Genomic DNA, 21,687 nt, shown 5'->3' with positions numbered 1-21,687 from the left:
GGATGGTGTGTGTGTGGGGGAGTGGTGTATGTTTGGGAGAGTGGGTGATGGAGGGGTGGTGTGTGTGTGTGTGGGAGGATGGGGTACGTGAAGGTGGATGTTTGGTGTAGGAGAGGGAGGACGGTGTATGTGTAGGAGAATGATGTATGTGTGGGAGGATGGGTAGTGGAAGGATGGTGTGTGTGTGTGTGTGTGGGAGGTGTGAAGGTGGAGGATGGTGTATGTGTGGGAGGATGAGTGGTGGAGGGATGATGTGTGTGTGGGAGGATGGGGTAGGTGTGGGAGAGTGTATGGTGGAAGGATGGTGAGTGTGTGGGAGGATGGATGTTGGAAGGATGGCGTGTGTGTGGAAGGATGGATGGTGGAAGGATGGTGTGTGTGTGTGGGAGGACAGAGTATGTAAGGGTTGGATGGTGTATGTGTGGGAGGATGAATGGAGGAGTGGAAGGAGAGTGTGTGTGTTTGTGTGTGTTGGTCTGGGGGGGGGGGCAGGACTGGTTCTCGGGGTGTGCGGCTGGGCGCTGGGGTGTGGGGCTGGCCTCTGGCGGTGGCCGTCTGGGCGGGCCGGGTCCCCCCGGGTGGCGTGCTGGCCCTTGGCCTGTGGGGGTGGGGGGTGTCCCTGCGCTCCTGGGCCCGGGCCCTCTGCCCCGTCTGTCCCGGGCGGCCGGTGCCCGGGGGGGGTCGGGGACTGCTGGCCTCGGCCTGCCGGGGCCGGTGCCCTGTGTCCGCGGGGCGGCTCCTGCTGGGGTCTCCTGCTGCTGCCTTCCTGGGCGGGCGAGTGGTCGTCTCTGTGGACCGGTCGGGATCTGTAGCCTACGGGGGGGCTGGTGGCCTGGGTCTCGGGACCGCTGGCCTGACTCTGGCCTCTGTTCAAGTGAGGTGGCATCTGCATGATCACTCTGCATGGTCACTCCTTCCTGAACGTCTCCACACAGTCTTTGCGTCGCCATGTGGCCGAGTTCTCCAGCATATCCACACAGGTTTCTCTGCGCGTGTTCTTGAATACAGCAGTTTCACTTATATCTATTATTATATTTTTTTTTCTTTTTTTTTTATTATTTCTGTTCTTATTATTATTATTACTCTTACTCTTATTATTATTACTACTACTATTATTATTATTACTATTATTGTGATTATTATTATTGTTACTATTATCAACTAGTTGTGTAATGACCTACTGGCCAGGATGATCTTAGCTATATATGTTGCAAGTAGTATGGATTACATGGTTTTCTGTATAATGTTTTAAGTCCCCACCCGCACTCCCCACACCCTTTCTGTCCCTCTCTCTCCCCTCCCTCTTCTCTCTACTTTCTTTTCTATCTCTCTCTCTCTCTGTCCCCTCCGGTCGAGTCCAGCATTAAGAGTCTGATTTAATAAAGTTTTTCATGTCATCAAGAGGGACTTTATACATGTAGTATAAATCCCTGCTTGATAGAGTAAAATTGCCCAGCACCAGACAGCAGCCAGACAATCATTCTGTTTGCAACGATGCTGGACAAGACAAGTTAAGAAGAAAAAAAAAAAAAAAAAAAAAAAAAAAAAAAAATTCAGTTCTATTTGAGAGCCCAGAAGATCTTAGACATTCAAAACCGAAATCTAAAACTACATGAAAAGATTCATTTGAACTGAACTATTATGTCTTAAATCCCTGACTTGTGTATGTTTTATAAATCCAGGACTTTTGTATTGTTAAATCTGGCCATTTGGTGATATGAAATTCCTTTTTGACTAACTTTGTTCAGGCCAGCTGTTGTGGTGACTGTCAGTAACACAATTTTGTCCGTTATGCTAACTGGCATCACCCTTAATGGTTAGATGGATATAAAAGGACAGCCATCAATCCCAAGCTCTGTCTCTAGCAGTGCCACTAAGTGTTCGGAGCCTCTTTGAAGATCATATTGTGGTATTATGTAGCTGCCTTTTGTGTTGTCCAAGGGGAGGCTAATGCCTCAGGGTGATGGCTTCCATTCCCTCGGGGGGCAAGATAGGTGTCAAAAATTAAGTGCACTTATCATGGTGTGGTAAAAGCCACTAAGTGGATGACTTTTTTCAGCATCTAATATGGGGTACAAATTACTGTTTAACATCAGTGTTGGAGCAGAACCTGGATTTCTATGTAAAATAGATCTCTTTCATCAGCTTGAAACACTATATGAGGTCATTAGAGAGTAAGGCCGTCAGTGCTTGTAGCTGCTGTTAAATTACATGATTACAAGCACTTCAAAGGAGCCAAAAAGGTATCTGCAATTGCATATTGGGATGTAAAATTGCACATAACACCAGCAGCGGGAAATGTAATATAAAAAGAACACATCTGCCTCTCAAATAGGGTAAAAACTGAGTATATTTTTGGTATGTTTTAGTTTAATTATTATTCATTAATTTACTTTATTTAATGGTTAATAAATTAAATGCTGTAATTAGCATATATAACACATTCTGTTCACATTTTTGAGAGCACAAGAGAGGAGTCAAACTAATTTGTCTCCACTTACTTAAATAAAACATGTGAATTCAATGAAAAGAGAATAAACTGATCTGATGTAATTGATTAAATTTAACCACCAAATTTCAAATGTGTTCATTTAATAATCAAGAATGGATTATCGTGCTTGATTTTACTGTGTGGAAAGGAGAGCCATGAGTCAAATTATGTACATCAAAGAGATTGTGTGTGTGTGCATGTATGTGTGTTTGTGTAATATGGACTCATAGCCCACTGTTGAGGGTTGAAGAATAGCATCCATGTGTCCAGTCTTAGAAACAGAGGACACACTTTTTGACTTTGTGTTAAGCAGCAGCAGATCTGAGGATCACTGCATTGGTTTAACACCCAAGTGATGCCTGAATTAAAGTAAATTTAGTTTGACTTTCTTATCAGCTATTATGATCTGGATGATGTGAATAGGACTAGTGTTAATAATAATAATAATTTTTACTTATTAATCCCGATTGTGAAATTCAGCTCTGCATTTAACCCATCTCCAGATGTACCAGAGAGCAGTAGGCTGCCCTGTTTCAGCGCTCTGGGAGAAGTTGTTGGGGGGTCTTAAGGGTCTTGCTCAAGGTTCACCTCTGTTGGCACCGCGGGGACTCAAACCCAGGTTTGAGATATCCAAGCCCACCTGTGTAACCACTAGGCTACCACTCCCCCTTTCTTTTTTCTTTTTCCAGTGTGCTTGTTATAATTATGTTTACAACCATCACATATGACTCAAACTTTCCATCCACAGTGTACATATGTGCAGTCACCCATGGCCTATACATGCACACACACAACCTATTTATATTCATGTTGCAGTTTGCTTTGTTCTTTAAAGCAGAAGCCCATATTGTGAGTCACATAATGTGTCATGCAAACACATTCAGCTGGCATTGGCATGTGAAATCTGTGGAAATAAAATTATTCACTGCAGTACACAGTTTTAATCTTTAATGAACTGGCCCTTCAGTGCTTGATAACGGCCACCACAAAATGTTCTCACACCGTATACACTACTTGTTTCCCTAATGTGCTTCTTATCCATAATTAATGATGCAAACAATAATTTCATGCTAGAATTAGAATATTGCTGCAACTGATAGAACAAATGGAAATCAATCAAGTCTGATGCAGAAACTCATTCAAACAGGTGAGACTGCATCTTCTCATTAATTAGCCGCGCTACACTTTGATTTGAGCAAATTCATAATTGCCAGAGTCTGCTCGTGGTGCATTTTCATGTTCCAAATTTCATCAAACCTTCAGAGGAAATAATACATTAATTTCCTCAGAAAAGCAGGAAAGTCTAAAGAACTTAAAATGAGATCTTATTTGACTTTAGGAACTTTAAGGTTATCAAAGCGAACAAGGACTGGAAATGTTCACCCACGTTTTACTGTAATTATTGTTGCATTTTATACAAGAAAAAACTGTCAAACTAACTGAGATGTGATAAATGTGATGCTGAGCAGATATAATCTGCTTCATTTATCAATTTATTTGCCTTTTGACAAACGGTATGCATCTTGAGATATTTCATCACAAATCATCAATATGTGTCCCTCACGAATCCTGAACTCTGCCTGTCTACCTGCCAACTTTAGACCCAGTTCAGACCTACGTCAGTGTGATCGAGCACATCTTCATACTTACAGCTAAATGTGTGACATTACTGCACAGATCAAAACACCCTGAGACGGTTTGTGACAGCTGGAACATGAATTTCTGGAATTAATAATTCCTCACCGTGACAGAAACTGAATCACTTCTGGCTGGTGAAGAAGAGTAAAATCTTTCAGCAAACATGGCGCTCATTATTTATCCGCCAGTAGCTGCGTTAATTGTATTAAATGTGTTTATCTATGATTGTGTTTTATATTTTAAAACACTTTAGAAGAGTCTGCTGTGATAATCTATTCAAGATTATACAAATTATATGGATGGAGAAGATTTATTTTAAATCATTCATGCAAGGATCTTTATTATTGTGAGTATAGAGTGATGTGTTTGGTGATATTAACATTGACACCTTAGGACAATGATTACCAATGTTTTTAAGTCCAAGATCTCTTACCCCAGCATGGGTGACAGAAAAGATCTACTCTACTGAAGTGAAAAAAACTAATTATTCAGGCTAATTGTAATTAACCTGCACCAAACACTTTGGTCCAGATTTCAAATAGATGTGACCAAGAACATACTGGAACATTGTTACAGTAAGGCTACTGTTTAGTCTATAATTTCACATCACAACTTATATTCCTAAGCTCTTATGATCAGAGTGCCACAAAAAAAACAGAAGCATGTGACCTATTTCCCATCTGAGGAAATTATTAACAATAAAGAAACACTTGAAGTGAGCAGATCATAAAATGATCCATTTAATGTTGTGTTTAGCAAATGAACTTTCAGGTAAGTGCAGATCTGTGTCTCATGCATCATTACTGTTCCATCACAAGGAAAAACTGATGCAGTCTTGTTCCTGAAGTCAGTGTGATGGCTGTGACTGAACAGTGTGAGGGCCTTGTGGTTTGGCTCATAACTACAAACAGCCAGTCTGAGGCAGTCGGTGAGGAATGGGTTTGAAACAAATGCCGCAATATCTTCCAGTTTATCCAGGTACACACAGCACTGCTCAGGGCAAAAATCGAATCGAGTTTACCACTTTGATCACCAGTTTCATTGCATGAGATAAGTCCAAAACTTTGGTAGCCAAGGCTTGTTGGTGAATCACACAATGATAATTAATGAAGTTGGGAAAATTACATTACAACACTGTTGTAAAACTACTGCACATTGCTGGTGCCCCATCTGTAGCAATTGCCACCAGTTTATGAATTGTGTTGTTATTTTCACGGACATAGTTTTTAAAAACGTTGTAAATATCCTCATCTTTTTTTCTCTGCTTTAAATGGAGATGAGTGAGGAAGTCATCCTTGGTTGTGTAATCCTGGAAAGCCATTCTGACAAACACAAGCTGAGCTGTGTCCTTTACATCCAGGAATTCATCAAATTCCTGGATGTAAAGGGAAGGTGGAATAACCTGCTCATTCAGTATATTCAGGTATCAGCTGACCTCATTCTTTGGGCTCATAATGTTGCTGAACCCAGACCTGACCAACTGCAGCAACCCAGATCATAGACTGCCCCTACAGGCTTGCACAGTATCACTAGACATGATGGCTGCATCACTTCATCTGCCTCTCTTCTTACCCTGATGCTCCATCACTCTGGTACAGGGTAGATCTGGACTCATCAGATCACATGACCTTCTGTTTCTCCACAGTCCAATCTTTATGCTTCCTTGCAAAATGAAATCTTTTTCTCCAGTTATCCTCACTCATTAGTGGTTTTCTTATGACTACACAGCTGTTCAGTCCCAATCTCTTGACTTCCCTTCACAATATGTGTTATGAAATGTTCTTACTTTCAGTATTAAACATAGCTCTGAGTTCTATTGTTGTTTTTCTTTCATTTGATTAAGTGCTCACTGATCACCATCATTCAGGATTTATTTTTCTGACTACATTTTTTCCTGGAAGACGATGGTTTTCCATTATCCTTCCAGTTTTTAATAATGTGTTGGACAGTTTTTAACCCAATTTTAGCAGTTTCTGCATCGCCTTTGATGTTTTCTCTGCTTGATGCCAGAGATTTGAGCTTTCTTAAACAGACTAACATCTTTACCATGACCACAGGATGTGTCTCTCCAACATAATTGTGTAAGAAATGAGAAGCTACTCTTTGCATCAGTTGGAGTTAAACATCACCATCCATGCAGTAATCTAATAGGAGGCTGTTTGCTTAGGTAGGAGGTGGCAACTTTTTTTTTTTTTTTGGCCAGGCAGTGTATGCAGAGGAGACCGGGTATGGCTGTACCACTTTTTGATTCAGCACATGTAACTCACCAATTTTCTGACATTTGCTTACTACAAATAGCACCAATTTAAAACCCTTCAAGAATATTATGGACCTTGTTTGTTAATGTTATCAAAATCATCTGAAAGCCCAGTACACAATTTATAACATAAATTACAGATTTTTGAGTGCATGGACAGCAGATTGTGTGCGAGACTAATGAAAACAGGACCATGTTTCTTGACCTCGAGTTTGGGTTCCCGTGGGCTCACCACCTGCAGGAGGGGCCGTAGGGGTCGGGTGCAGTGTAAGCTGGGCGGCTTCAAGAGGCGGGGACCCTGGTGGTCTGATCCTCGGCTGCAAAAGCTAGCTCTAGGGATGTGGAATGTCACCTCTCAGGTGGGGAAGGAGCCTGAGCTGGTGCGCGAGGTTGAGCTGTTCCGGCTAGATATAGTTGGACTCACCTCGATGCACGGCTTGGGCTCTGGAACCACTGTCCTTGAAAGGGGCTGGACCCTCTTCCATTCTGGAGTTGCTCCCAGTGAGAGGCGCCGAACAGGTGTGGGCATGCTCATTGCCCCCCAACTTGGAGCCTGTACGTTGGAGTTTACCCCGGTGAATAAAAGGGTAGCCTCCCTCCGCCTTCGGGTGGGGGGGACGAGTCCTGACTGTTGGGAGGAACAGCCCCCCTAATCTAAATCCGAGTGGTGTTTTGTTGCTGGACTTCTGTGCTCATCATGGACTGTCCATAATGAACACCTTGTTCAGACATAAGAGTGCCCACATGTGCACTTGGCACAGGACACTCTAGGTTGCAGTTCGATGATCGAATTTGTAGTCGTGTTGTCGGACTTGCGGCCGCATGTTCTGGACACTCGGGTGAGGAGAGGGGCGGAGCTGTCAACTGATCACCACCTGGTAGTGCGTTGGCTCAGATGGTGGGGGAGGATGCCAGTCAGGCCTGGCAGACCCAAGCATGTTGTGAGGGTCTGCTCGGAACGTCTGGCAGAGTGCCCTGTCAGAAAAAGTTTCAACTCCTATCTCTGGCAGTGCTTCAACCATGTCCCCGGTGAGGCGGGGGACATTGAGTCCGAATGGGCTGTGTTCCATGCCTTTATTGTCGAGGCAGCCGGCCGCAGCTGTGGCCGTAAGGTCGTCGGTGCCTGTCGTGGTGGTAACCCCCGAACTCAGTGGTGGACACCGGCAGTTAAGGATGCTGTCAAGCTGAAGAAGGAGTCCTATCGGGCCTTTTTGGCCTGTGGGACTCCAGAGGCAGCTGATGTGTATCAGCAGGCTAAGCGGAGTGTAGCTTTGGCAGTCGCTAAGGCAAAAACATGGGCATGGGGAGAGTTTGGAAAGGCCATGGAGAATGACTTCCGGACGGCTTGGAGGAGATTCTGGTCCACCATCCCCCGGGGGTGGATGAGGTCTGCCCAGAGTTCCTTAAGGTGTTGAGGGGTTCCAGTTTGGTGACCTCAGGATTGGGTCTCTGCTCTTTGCGGATGATGTGGTTCTGTTGGCTTCATCGAGCTGTGATTCGCATCCAAGTGTAAGCGGCTGGGATGAGAATCAGCACCTCCAAGTCCGAGACCATGGTCCTCAGCCGGAAAAGGGTGGAGTGCTCTCTCCAGGTCTGCAATATGGTCCTGCCCCAAGTGGTGGAGTTCACGTATCTCGGGGTCTTGTTCACGAGTGAGGGAAGGATGGAGCGGGAGATCGACAGGTGGATTGGTGCGGCGTCTGCAGTGATGCAGACTCTGCATCGGTCTGTTGTGTTGAAGAGGGAGCTGAGCCAAAAGGCAAAGCTCTTGACTTACTGGTCGATCTACATTCCTACCCTCACCTATGGTCACGAGCTGTGGGTAGTGACCAAAAGAACAAGATCGGGAATACAAGTGGCCTAAATGAGTTTTCCCGCAGGGTGGCCGGGCTCTCCCTTAGAGATAGGGTTAGAAGCTCAGTGATCCGGGAGGGGCTCAGAGTAGAACCACTGCTCCTCCACAACGAGAGGTGCCAGATGAGGGGGCTCGGGCATCTGGTTAGGATGCCTCCTGAACGCCTCCCTGGTTAAGTGTTCCGGGCACATCCCCCCGGAAAGAGGCCCAGAGGAAGACCCAGGACACGCTGGACGGACTACATCTCTCAGCTGGTCTGGGAACGCCTCGGGATCCCTCTGGATGAGCTGGTGAATGTGGCTGGGGAGAGGGAAGTCTGGGTTTCCCTGCTTAGGCAGCTGCCCCAACGACCCAACTCCGGATAAGCGGCAGAAAATGGATAGATGGATGGAGTTTGGATTTACAGATCAGTTTCTTTTTCTTTCTCAGAAATGAGCTGTGCTGCTCAGTTGTTACAATGCAATGCAAACTTATTAAGTACAGCAACCAGCCTGAATTTCGTACAGTGCTGCGCAGAGCCATGTATTGGAAAAGCACCATAAGACTCAGAGGATGTATGACACCAGTGACGACCTACTAACTCAGCTATTAACCCAGCTCTTGTCTCAGCTCTTAGATCTTAATTTCTTTAAATGCTTGACTCACCCCACCAGTCAGAACTGAGGATCTCAAAATGAAATCCAGTTACCTTTTTTCTTCAAATACATAAGATGACCAGTAGCTGGATGACTGAAGAATCTAGACAGACATACTACTGCTTCAGGATTTAATCTGACAACCCTCTGCTGACACTACTGCAAGTCTGGCTCAGTGAGCTGAAAATGTGTGATTGGCACATTGATGCTACAAAAAACAATCTTTGATTCTCAAATTGGCAAATGTAATGAAAAGTCAAGGGTGTGACAACCTTTTCTGATAGAGGATATTCAAACTTGTGTTTTCTTGAGTGAGGAAACCTTGCACCATATCTTTTGGTGCAATGTTTTCTTGAGTGAGGAAACCTTGCACCATATCTTTTGGTGCAAGAATTAGCCACTTTCCTGATAGAAACCATTGTGGATTTTTATTTTACACATTTTTTGTTACGCTTATGCTTCTTTAAAAATAACTGTGATTACAGACACAAATATTGCTGTAATTACAGAGTGATTAATTCAAATTTTGGCACTGTGTGGGCTTTTTTGTTTGTGTTCAGGTAAGCATGAAGCAAATCAGCTCAGCTCTTTGCAACACTGAAACGGTGTATTAAAAACAGAGCCAAGTACCATAATTAAAGATGTAATAGCTTCTCAGGAACACCTCACAATTCTCTAAAATGATGCAGCAGCAGGAGTGAGATCATCATTATGAAGCTACACACAAGGAAAATGGATTTAGGGAAAGTGGAAATTCTAGTCACAGCTATCTGTGTTGCCAGTTTTACACAAAAACACTAAGTGGGATTTAAAGGCCCACATCAGCCAAAAAAGTAAATTCTAGGTGAGCAGGTGTTCATTGTGTCGGTGGCCTTGCAATTAATTGCTTTTCTGCAGCCTTTTTCTAAATTCATGAATCGTACTATCTTCGCTTTTTATGTTCAGTTTGGAGGTAACAGAAAGAAAAAAAACATCAAGTACTGAACCGGAGCGGGGTCTTACTGTGCTTTCGTTGACGAATGACTGACAGGTGATCGGTTTAATTAGCTTGTTAGAACTGACAGAATAATGACTTGTTAGCCTTGCTGTTCAATAAAGCAAGGTTAGTTCCAGGTGATAGCTGTCCATTCGTAGAGGTTTTTACTCCATAAATATTCCAGCAGCTTATTTAAGGTGAAAAAGAAGAAAGGTATTAACATTCTGTGAGCATGGCAAATCCACCCTTAGTTCAAAGTAACTTAATTAGGCTGAATAAATACTGTGATGTACAACCCCAATTAAAAAAAAAGAGTTGGGATGCTGTGCAAAATGTAAATGAAAACAGAATGCATGGATTTTAGCTGCCTAATAGTCCTGGACCTGTGTTTTTCTTTTAATTTTTTTCATTATTTTTTTATTTTTTTCACCAAATATTTTCTAATGGTGAAAGGTCTAGAATTGCAGGCAAGCCAGTTCAGCACCCAGACTCTTCTCCTATGAGGTCATGCTGTTGCGATGGATGCGTTATATGGCTTAGCATTGTTCAGGCTGGAATATGCAAGTCTTTCCCTGAAAGAAACATGGTCTGGATGGATATAAATGTTGCTCTACAGGCTCTAGATACTTTCCAGTATTTATAGCGCCTTCACCGATGTATAAGTTACCCACACCATATACCCTAACGCAAGTGGATGGTCCCTCTCCTTTTTAGTCTCAGGACACGACATCCATTGTTTCCAAAAAGAATTTCAAGTTTTGATCCAGCTGACCACACAACACCACTTTGCCTCAGACCATTGCAAATGGGACTCGGTCCGGAGAAGTTGGTGGCCTATCTGGATGTGTTCACATATATCTTCTTCTTTGCATGACAGAGGTTTAAGGTGCAGTCGTGGCCTATGTCCGTCTTTACCTCTAAGAGCCTACTTCTCTGAAATGCTCTTATTATAGTCAATCATGTTACTGATCTAATTAGCTGTCAAATGCTTCCGTAGTGCATTGCAGCCATTTCTTGCCTCTGTTCCAACTTTTTACAGATATGTTGCTGCCTTCAAATGCAAAGTAAGCAAACTTTTCTGGAATTATGGAAAAGAGCAGCTTGAATGCTGGTCTTTAAGTAACATCTTGTAAAATCAGCTGCTATAAAAAGAACTGTAACATCTTGGTTGAAAAGGGAGCTGTGATACTGTTTCTGTTTGGTATTTTCATCAAAGCATTTCACAAACATGTCTCATTGCATTACTGCAATGGAGTTTCCTCAGGATAACTGGGGACCAGATGGTTCTTTGGAGGGTTGCATTCCTTCAGACACTTTATTAACATGCATTTACATCATCCAATGTGCCATAAAGTTATCTCACTGTGATTTCTCTAGTGCTGGGAGTGTATCATTAGACAGAGAAGCTCACATAGACCCTACAAGTTCACTTCTATGAATATGAATATTTTAGTTGCTGTTTTTTTTTGGTCCAGACATAAAAACACCATTAAGCAAACCACAAAACAGGCCCTGCATTACATTATGGGCGTAATCTGTGAGATGAAAAGCCAAGGCAAATCATGATGTTCCTACTTTTTGGCTTTATTTTTCTCTTACTGAAAATATCTTGTGTTGAAGTTGGGAATGCATACTTTCTAAATCAATGCGAAATGTGGCTATCACTGAGGGTCAATAGAAAAGTATTCACAGTGATTGCTTTAATGTTTGGTTTGTTAGTGAAGTCAAAGCTGAAGTTTTTCAATTACATGTTTCTGTTTAGCCACCAACAGACTCAAACCAAAGCATCGGAAAACCAGTTATACTTGTGATTCTCACCATTAAAAATTTGACTATATTTCTGATCATCTGAGGGAGTATTTACACCAGGATACTCCTAGGGACACGGTTTGATAGGGTGGATAATTCTGAAGAATTTCAACACTATGTTTTTGGTTTATTTTGCTTTCATACTGCAAACGGACCAAAAAACAAAGACAACATCATGCAGTTACAATGACTGCTCACTAGGGGGCGATTTTCCCCAAGACAACTGCTGATCAACAAGAAAGAAGAAAAAAGTCCAGCTTATTTATTGGCCAGGACCAACAATGGCTCCTTCACCAAAGGTAAACAATGGAGTGCTGCCAAATTTAAGCAGTTTTGGGGTTTCTGTTATTACTTTGGTGCAAACCCTCCAGTTTTCAAGCAGACCGGAGGTCACTTCTGCACCACAGTGCAAATAAGGACTTAATCTATTCCAACCAAACCATGCTATCCACTGAAGTGGACTAGGTCTTTTTTTAAAAAAACCAAAAACAAAAACCAAACAGTACCAGTGTTAATGCGCCCTGAGGCAATCCAGGACCAAGGTTGCATTCTGGGTCATTCTCACCTGGGATGTTATGGATGGTGATGGCTAGGATGAGAAGAAGAATTCGTCGCCAGCTGCTTGTCTGCCCAACCACTTCCTGTTGTTTACTTCCTGTTTCCTGTCCATCTAATTGGCCCGAATGTGGTCCTCTCCTTCTCTGGTAAACATCTCCATTCTCAGCTTTATCTGTATTGAAAAAAAAAAAGATGAATAATTAAAATTAAGTCAACATAACATTCACACACAAATAGCAGATTATTTGACAACAGACCACTTACACAATGTCCACTGGGTGGCATTTAGGTGAGCAAATGTGTAACTGTTCAAGTGTGATTGAGCTTTCCTCAAGTGAAAAGCTCTGCCCTGAGCAAAGCTTCCTCAAATAAATGGAAGCTAAACCCTCAAGGGCATTGGTTGGCATCAAATGAAAGCCTTCAATTTACTCCCAAAAGGAATGCTTGTCAGATGGCGAAAAAATACCTGAAAGCCTGCACACTGCAAGCTGCCAACAACAACGTTTATCAGACCCTAAAAAACCATATGAGCAAGCCAATATCATGAGTAAATTGAGGGTTAGGTGAAAATCAAACACTGTTCAATTTCCTCTCTCTAAGACTTCTTTTTCTATGTTTCTTTACAAACAAAAACTTTTTGGATGCCGCTTAGCAAATCCTGTTAAACACACCCAAAAATGTAAAATATTACATCACCACCATTAAATAAAGCTCCCTGAAAGTTGGATCAGATGAAAAAAAGTTCTTTTTGAGCAAAACTTTGCTGTAGCTGCTTGTTTAATTCCCATAAATTTTAGTTTATGGATACCGTTCCTGCAAAAGCTGATGAAGAGTCTGCAAGGTGTGGATATAATGCATCTCTACAACCCACTGAAACAAACAAGGTACAATTATTGCAAATCTTTCAAAACAGATATGTTTAAACTGTTTAGTTTTACTTTCTTGTATGAACCATATGATTCCTTTATGACCAGAGCTGTTTCTGTTGTTGTGGTGTCACTATCACAGTAGGGACCACCTTCGCTATCGGATAGACAGCAGGGAATACGATCCATAAAATACATTCGTTTGACAACACAAGCTTTAACTTCATCGATGCAATTCTACTGGTTGCCTTGGTTACATGCAAACACACGAAATTATAATTAAACTTTGTTGTGTCCCTTTTTGGATTTAGGAACTGAAATCCCTCTCTTAAAATAACTTTTTAGTATAATTTTAGGTTGTATCTGTCTTCATGAATAGATAACCCATTGGGTAATTCTAGGGAAAAGGCCAGTCTCAGCTTACCACAGTGAGCCAGAGCCATTTTGACTGCTGTTTGCTCTGTGCTGGTGCCATTAATTGCTTGTGTAATAGCTAAGTGTGAGGTGTGATCCCAACTTCAAAGAGCAAGAAAGGCCCCCTTTTTTTTTAAACAGCTGAAGAGCACCATAAAAAAGTTCAAAAGATACTGAGTAACTGGAGTGCACTATACAGCTCTGGAAAAAAACATAAAATACAGCTGCAATTTATTCTGAAATCAGCATCTCTCAGTTTAACTACCAAAAATAAATTCCTATACAAGTACACCTGATTCTGCTTTAAGACAACAAAGCGACAGTCTGGCAGAGGGTGAAAACAAATTAGCACTGAAAGGGCTAGAGCTGTGCAATATATCAAATTTCCGTTTAGATTTTTGCTCCAAATGATCACAGAAACAGTGATATTAACCGAAAATAAAAACATAATTATTAAAATAATTTTTCCATTTCAAGCTGTTATTTTGGCGTGCTCTGAAAGAAAGGTGCACTTCTGCTGCTTCCAAAGGCAACGCTCTGCCATTTCTGCAGTGTTGCTAACTTAACAACTCTGTCATCATATTTAGCGAGCATTCAGACCCCTCTTGTAACTCTTAAATAAATAAATTTTGCAACTTTTTTTGAGTGTTACTGGAAACCTATGGAGACTGACATGAAGTACTATTTTTCTTAATGAACAAAAGGCTACTGTAGGCCCCATCCTACAGCAGTCATTGGGGGACTAGTGTTGTACCAAACTAAAAAACTGGTCGATGAGGATCAGCAGGTAAAGAATAAAGTCTGGTGTTATTTTTACACTCAAAAGCACAAATTTGTCCCGTTGCAGCGATATTTTCTCAAAAGCTCTGTAAAAGTCCAGAAGTCCGAAACTAGTGAATCTATATCATATAACAAGTACATATGTGTCAGTAGGCGTTGTTTTGTTGCCTGCAAGGTGAAGACCTGCCTTTTTTTGCATCCAGAGGGAGGGGCTGTGAGGTTTTTAAAAAGTTCTTGTGATGTGGAGGAGCACCAAATTTACCTGTAAGTCGCGAAAAACAAAACCTGGTTTTACCCTGTAGGGAGCATTTTGAGTCATTTTTGACCCAGAAAATCTATTTTTTTTAAAGAAATAAAAAAACTTACAAACATTAATAACAGTATAGGTGGTTTTCATCACAATTAAATAATGCCATGTTGTTTACACATTTTAATGTGCGCTACCCCTTTATGGATTAGAACTGGACATCTCTGCCTTAATATCTGCAAATAGTGTATTTGTTCTGTTTTACATGATGCAAACATTTTAAAATTTATCATACAGAATGTGGCACAGTCGGTTTGTGTTAAATGAAAAGATATTTTCATTGAAATTGAATTAAATTTGAAATTTCTCAGGTTGGTTTTTGTGATATCATAGAAATGGAAGTGATTGTGGTAAATCAGGTGATTTTATCTCATACTGATCTCCTGCTCTTGAATCAAACTGAATCAAAATAGTTTAAAGCTAAATTTGTGACATTGGCAAATATTGAATTGTTTTCCCCCAAACGGATATAATATGCTATTATGATCCAACTTCTGATTTCCACCTTCAGTTTATTGTACATGTTGACATTATATCTATTTTCTTTTTCTAAAGATTTTTTGGCTCTAAGGGGAAAGGGGGTCAGAGTGGATGTAGGTGATGGGAGTAGACCAACACCTGACTGCATGGATTAAGGACTATCTCACCAACAGACCACAGTATGTGAGGCTGCAGCACTGTGAGTCTGACGTGGTGCTCTGCAGTACAGGTGCTCCTCAGGGTACGGTGCTCTCTCCCTTCCTCTTCACTCTCTACACTTCGGACTTCACTTACAATAACACACACTGCCACATCCAGAAGTTCTCCGATGACACAGTCGTTGTTGGCTGTGTTTCTGAGGGGGATGATCTGGAGTACAGGACAGTCATCAGGGACTTTGTCAGCTGGAGTGAGCGCAACCAGCTCCAGCTAAATACCAGCAAGACAAAGGAGATGATTGTGGACTTCCAGAGGAAAGCATCCTCTCTCACACAGGTGAACATCCAGGGATCGGACATAGAGGTGGTGGAGAACTATAAATTCCTGGGTGTTCACCTAAACAACAAACTGGACTGGTCTACAAACACCCACGCCCTCTACAAGAAAGGTCAGAGTCGCCTCCACCTGCTGAGGAGACTGAGGTCCTTCGGAGTGTGTGGGACTCTCCTTAGGACTTTTTATGACTCTGTGGTGGCCTCAGCCATATTCTATGCTGTGGTCTGCTGGAGAGGGAGCAGCACAGACAGGGACAGGAGCAGGATCAATAAACTGATCAGGAGAGTGAGCTCTGTCCTGGATTGTCCTCTGGACTCCGTAGAGGAAGTGGGGGAGAGAAGGATGTTAGCCAAACTGACATCCATTATGAGCAACACCTCTCACCCCCTACATTACACCGTGGGGTCCCTGAGCAGCTCCTTCAGCAGCAGACTGCTACACCCACGGTGTAAGAAAGAGAGGCTCCGCAGGTCCTTCATCCCAACTGCTGTCAGACTCTACAACAATCTGTAACACCTGAATCAGGCTGTCATGTTGTAGTCTGTTTACACTGTTTACACAGTCATTTATACCGTCACCTTATACTGTTATTGTTTTTATGTTTATTGTGTTATATTTAATTCTTAAGTTTATCTATTTATTCTTTCTTTTTTCACTTTCTCTGCTTTGCTGCTGTAATAAGTGAATTTCCCCATCCGTGGGATCAATAAAGTTTAATCTATCTATCTATCTATCTATCTATCTATCTATCTATCTATCTATCTATCTATCTTTTACCAAAGGCCCCCAGGCTGGGATTCAACCCTGGGCCAGCTGTGTGGGGGAACAGCAGCTTCTGTATATGTATCTTCTGGTTGAGTTAACCAGCTAACACATTTTATAGGTTTTCTTGTGAAATAAGTTCAACTCCTTCTTTTATCCTCCCTTTGGCTTCCATATTATGCTTTTTTAAACTGCTAGAAACTCTTTAAGCAGCAGTTTACCAGCTGTGCAGAGCTGTGAAGGTTTCAACTTCACCCTTTCAATATGCAAGTTCTCTCTCACTTGTTCAAATTTATTTCATCATCTTACCCTTAAACCATTCAGCAGCACGGACCACAGTCACAGCCATGTGCGGTATGACTCAGCATGACTAACCTTCCACAATGGAAAACGCTTCCATGACAATAGGATTTTACCTTTCACAGAAGTTATTAACATTTTTTTGCTTTTAGACGTGGTAGAAAAATGCCTAACTGTGTTTTGTTCTGACAGCTTCTCAACATTTAATGGGCGCTGCAGCTCAAAGAGAACTGTGACTAAACTTTTACAGTTTTCTCCAGGTTGACAATAGTCACAGATTGCTTTGATTAAAGCTTGTTAGCATGCAATGAGAAAAAGCTGCTTTAAAGAGGATTCTTGATTGCGTGAGGACAAATGTGTCAAAAGGTGCATCCTATAAAAACACTCAAAACTGCAATAATCAGGCTTATTAATAACTTTGAAATGCTAATCAGTGGTTGCATTAGGTTGAATACCATACGGTAACATTTAAAACCCTTAGATTATTCAGGTCGATATGATGGGAAAATGTACTTGTACACCAGTCAGCTAATTTCTGTTAGAGTAAGGCAACTGTTCCTGAGCAAATCCACCTTGACTTTTCAATCACTGCACACAGTAGGATCCCAATATATTTCATGCTTCTCCTCTTTGATTTACTTTCATTTGATATAAATCCATTTTTGCATTTCAGGCCTGCAACATGTTCTTAAAAAAGAAAAAAGGTTTGGACTGGGCAATTTAGGGCGAGTAACGAGTAAAAACCAAAAAGTTATTGTGACCATGATTCAGTACAACAGCAGTATCCACACACATACTCACACTTTTGATGTTTAACAGCCACAGGAAAACACACAAACTCTATCAGACCTGGGGAAACAGCGACCATACAGAGCATGAAGAAGCTACACCATTATCTGTTGTTTTTCTTTCTTTTTCCTTCTTTTTGTACATTCTCTGTCTCTCTCTCTCTCTCACTCTCTATCTATCTATATGAAATTTCCTAATGATTTCATCTAATGTCTTCGATAGTACTTTCAGTTGCATATAATGTTACATTTATGTTAAAGGGGCCGTTTTATTTAATCGGGTTTTTAACAGTTATAAGCACTTATTTGTCATCACACATCTATCAGTCCCCCTGGTGTCTGGTGTTCCCTCCTTCTCCTCCTATCCCTCCATCTGTCTTTGCCTCAGATACATTTTCGGACACAGGCAGTTGACCTCTATTAGAGCCTTTCAAGTGTCTCAGTTTTGCCATGTAGGCAGCAGTAAATAGGAATTATCTTGCCTGTAAAGGTCAAATGATCTGGACTTTTTGCTTGGGGTGTTGTAGTTACACCCTCAGTTATTGGTTGCTTTCAAAGGCCAAAAACCCTGGGTCCATTTCTCTCCAATTAAACTTCTCAAACCATTAAACCATAACAAATGGTTGTGTGTACATACCCTGTGAGCACATCACTGTATATTTCTCACTGCTAGCTTATGCTATAGGGCTGTGATGCTAGATTTCTACCCCTGTTCTCAATAAGCCGTTGTTTAGAAACTTGGTGTATGGTATGGATCAGAGAGCCAGATAGCTGCATCAAAAGTGTCATTTTAATTTCTTTTAAATAAAATGTTTATCTTAAACATCAACTGTTTATCCATTAAGCAAATGAAGCAGTGCTTATTGTAAACACTCAGAAAAGCTAAGAGTGATGGGCACTGATCTGAGGTAAACATGTTTCTTATGTTCATGACTATATGTTTTTCACATACAAACCAATAAATAGTATGTTGTATAAACAGCACCTTTGGCACCTAGCGGCCAAAACTAAAATGACATTAAGCACACCAAATCTGATCTCCATGTCTCATCTGTTTCTGTGGTCTGTTAGCTGAACTTTACTCCTTAAGCATTGTCTCCCTGATTTGAAATGCTTATGGTCCATCCACAGTTATTACATGCTAATGTAACAGCTGCAAGTCAGATTTCATCCTATCAAACACCGAACTGAATTAATTTTGTTTCCTCAATGACATAAAATAATTTAATTCAAGCTCAGCAAGGTTATTATAGATCCAATTAACACAGTAATTTGACATGAATATACTTGATTAGGTTATTAAAATTAAATGGCACCGTAAAATTCTTTATAAGACGACTTAGTTTCCTGGTTTCAGATAATGATGACAAACCGAAATCAAAGTCATAAGTTATCCTGCATATAATAAAGACATTTACAGGATATTTGTAGCAGCTAATGGGAATCCTTGTTATAAACATATACAACTTTGTTGGATTGCTTTAATGACATCAGAGCAGGGATGTCCCAGAACTTTTTGAGTTTTAACAGGAAAAGATCCAAGGTCATATTAGCCTAGTGGCTCTTGTGAAATCCACCATGTGGACGTCGGCCCCCTGACTCCTTATTTAAAATACACTGTCACAAATATGGGGTTAAAAATAGATTTTGACCTTAAATTTGACACTCAGATCTGCTCTTCTGTTAAATTCAGCATCTTCCAACTAAAACAAATTGCCAAAAGTTTATCCAGACAAGACTTTGAAAAGATTATACATGCCTTTATTTCTTTTAGGTTAGATTATTGTAATTTGCTGTATTTTAGGGTCAGCTAGGCTTCCCTCTCGCCTTCAGCTTGTCCAAAACGCAGCTGCTTGTCTCGTAACCCAATCAGATAGGTGAGAACATGTCACTCTTGTTTTGGCTGTCCTTCACTGGCTTTCTGTCTGCTACAGAGTTGATTTTAAAATTATTTTATTTGTTTATAAATGTCATAATGGCCTAGGTCTCTCTCCCAGACTTGCTTCATTCTACTCCTCCTCACGGCCTTTCAGGTCAGCTGATCAGCTGCTATTGGTTCTTCCAAGCACGAGACTGAAACTCATAGGCAAACAGGCCTTTTCAATAACTGCACCAAAACTATGGAACAAGTTACCTCTACATGTTATGCAGGCTCCACTCCTGTCCTCTTTCCAATCACATTTAAATAAAATTTTTTTCCTCCTTGGCATTCAACGCAAGTTGGTTTTATGTGTATTACTGTGAGTTGTGCCAGTGTTTTATGTCTGTCTTATATTCATCATTGTCAGGGAGCTCAGCCTCCTGCAGTTCCCTTATCTGCCACAGCTGGTCCTGATCAGTCATCTGCATCAGGACCAGCTGTGGCAGATAAGAGAACTGCAGGAGACTGCAGGAGGTGGCGCTCCCTGACAGAACCCCCCCTCTAAGGGCTGGATTCCAGACGGCCCAGAGAGATGGCCCAGAGAGATGGCAGAAAGCCGTGGCGACAGGAGCCGGATCTTCGGAGGACGACCCAGTGGATGAGTAGGCTGGGGCCAGACCCAAGGACGATGAGCAGACCGGGGCTGAACATCTGGAGGAAGACCCGGAGGACGAGCAGGCCTGAACTGGGTCATGGACGGAGGACCCGGAGGACGAGCAGACCTGAACCGGGCGTCTGGAGGACGACCCACAGGGCGACCAGGAGGACAAGCAGACTTGGGCCGGGTCATGGAAGAAGGACCCGGAACACGAGCTGACCTGGACTTGATCCCTGGAGGTCGAGCTGGAAGGCGAGCAGGCTGGAACACAGGCGGACGGCCCGAGGGCTGCATGGGCTGGAGCTGGAGCTCAGGCGGACGACCCGAGGGCTGCATGGGCCGGAGCTGGAGCTCAGGCAGACGACCCGAGGGCTGCACGGGCTGGAGCTGGAGCTCAGGTGGACGGCCAGAGGACTGTACGGGCTGGATCTCTGGCAGAAGGGCAGGCCTGATCTCCGCAGGCTGAGCAGAAAGGAGACGCGTCGACTGGAGCACTAGAAGATAGGCACAAGGGATTAGTTCCAACGGACAGGGAAAGAGCCAGGGCCTGGAGAGGAGTGTCTCGCTCGGAGACCCCTTCGGAGACTTGCGTCCCAGGCTGGAGAGAAACGTTGTGCCCTTCGACCCCCTCAAAGACAGGAACCACCGGCTGGAGAGGAGCGTCGCGAACGTCGACCCCCTCAGAGTCAAGAACCACCGGTTGGAGAGGAGTGTCACGTCTGTCGACCCCCTCAAAGACAGGGACCATTGGCTGGAGAGGAGCGTCGCGATCATCAACCTCCTCGGAGACAGGAACATCCAGAGGTTGTGTGGACCCTGGAGCTGACCTCAGACCTGTAAGCGCCGGGCAGGACCGTTGCGCTGGCGTCGGAGGTAGAACTGAAGCAGCCCGTAAAGCAGGCGTCGGAGACCGAGCAGGGGCAGGCCGTGGCATCGGCGTCGGACGTGGGATAGCCGGTGAAAACCGGGGAGCAGGCAAGGGGAGGCTGCAGGACAGAAACAGACCGGGGCTGAGGCGTCTGATGCTGTAGAGCCAGGCTGAACTGGGAAGCAGGCGTGGGCGGCTGCAGAACCGGGGCTGACTGTGGCTGTGACGTCGGACGCTGTAGAGCCGGAATGGACCGTTGCTGAGGCATCGGACACTGTAGAGCCGGAGCTGACCGGGGAGCAGGCGTCGAAGGCTGCAGGACCGGGGCTGACCGAGGCACTGGAGGTGACTCCGGGGAGGTGAACCTGGAAACCGGAGTCCTCCGAACAGTCAGCTTCCAGATGTCTACCAGATGGCTCAGCAGTCAGCAGTCAGTTCATCATCAGAAAAAGGTGGCTCCACCGGGAGGATCTCCTTTCTCCTGGTACGACTCATATTGTTGGGTGGGATCTTCTGTAACACAAGACTCTGCTGAGACGTGGGCAGCGTAACCCCTCTTTATTGAAATACACATATATATACAAAGGTCAGTCAAGACAGACCTGCATGAGCCGGTTAAGGAGAAGAGAAGGGGTGAGTCCGTTGAGAGCGTCGGTTAAGATCCCACAATGACTAAGAGCAGGAAGGCTCCTTATATATCCTGTGGGACAGGTGAAACCAATAGGTCCTGATGCAGATGACTGATCAGGACCAGCTGTGGCAGATAAGGGAACTGCAGGAGACTGCAGGAGGCTGAGCTCCCTGACAATCATGTACAGCACTTTTGTCAACCATTGCTGTTTTTAAGTGTGCTTTATAAATAAATTTTGATTTGATTTTGACATATATA

The 21,687-nt window shown here is 43.0% G+C and overlaps 1 protein-coding gene and 1 long non-coding RNA gene across 3 annotated transcripts in view; one reads left to right on the top strand and one right to left on the bottom strand.

Annotated features, from left to right (window-relative positions):
* Window positions 1-21,687, bottom strand: part of LOC121632520 (zinc transporter ZIP11-like) — a 210,756-nt gene that overhangs the window by 24,059 nt on the left and 165,010 nt on the right. For both annotated transcript variants that reach the window (XM_041974098.1, XM_041974097.1), the window contains exon 6: window positions 12,227-12,391. In XM_041974098.1, the coding sequence (XP_041830032.1) occupies window positions 12,227-12,391 (165 nt within the window). The remainder of the gene's footprint in view (window positions 1-12,226; window positions 12,392-21,687) is intronic.
* LOC121632523 lies at window positions 276-21,492 on the top strand. The gene is made up of 3 exons (XR_006008920.1): window positions 276-286; window positions 5,411-5,417; window positions 21,422-21,492. It is a non-coding gene; the product is annotated as an uncharacterized LOC121632523 (long non-coding RNA).

This window comes from Melanotaenia boesemani, chromosome 21 (assembly GCF_017639745.1).
Source record: "Melanotaenia boesemani isolate fMelBoe1 chromosome 21, fMelBoe1.pri, whole genome shotgun sequence".
In the NCBI taxonomy this organism is placed as follows: domain Eukaryota; kingdom Metazoa; phylum Chordata; class Actinopteri; order Atheriniformes; family Melanotaeniidae; genus Melanotaenia; species Melanotaenia boesemani.
This window is presented reverse-complemented; position numbering and strand designations above follow the sequence as displayed.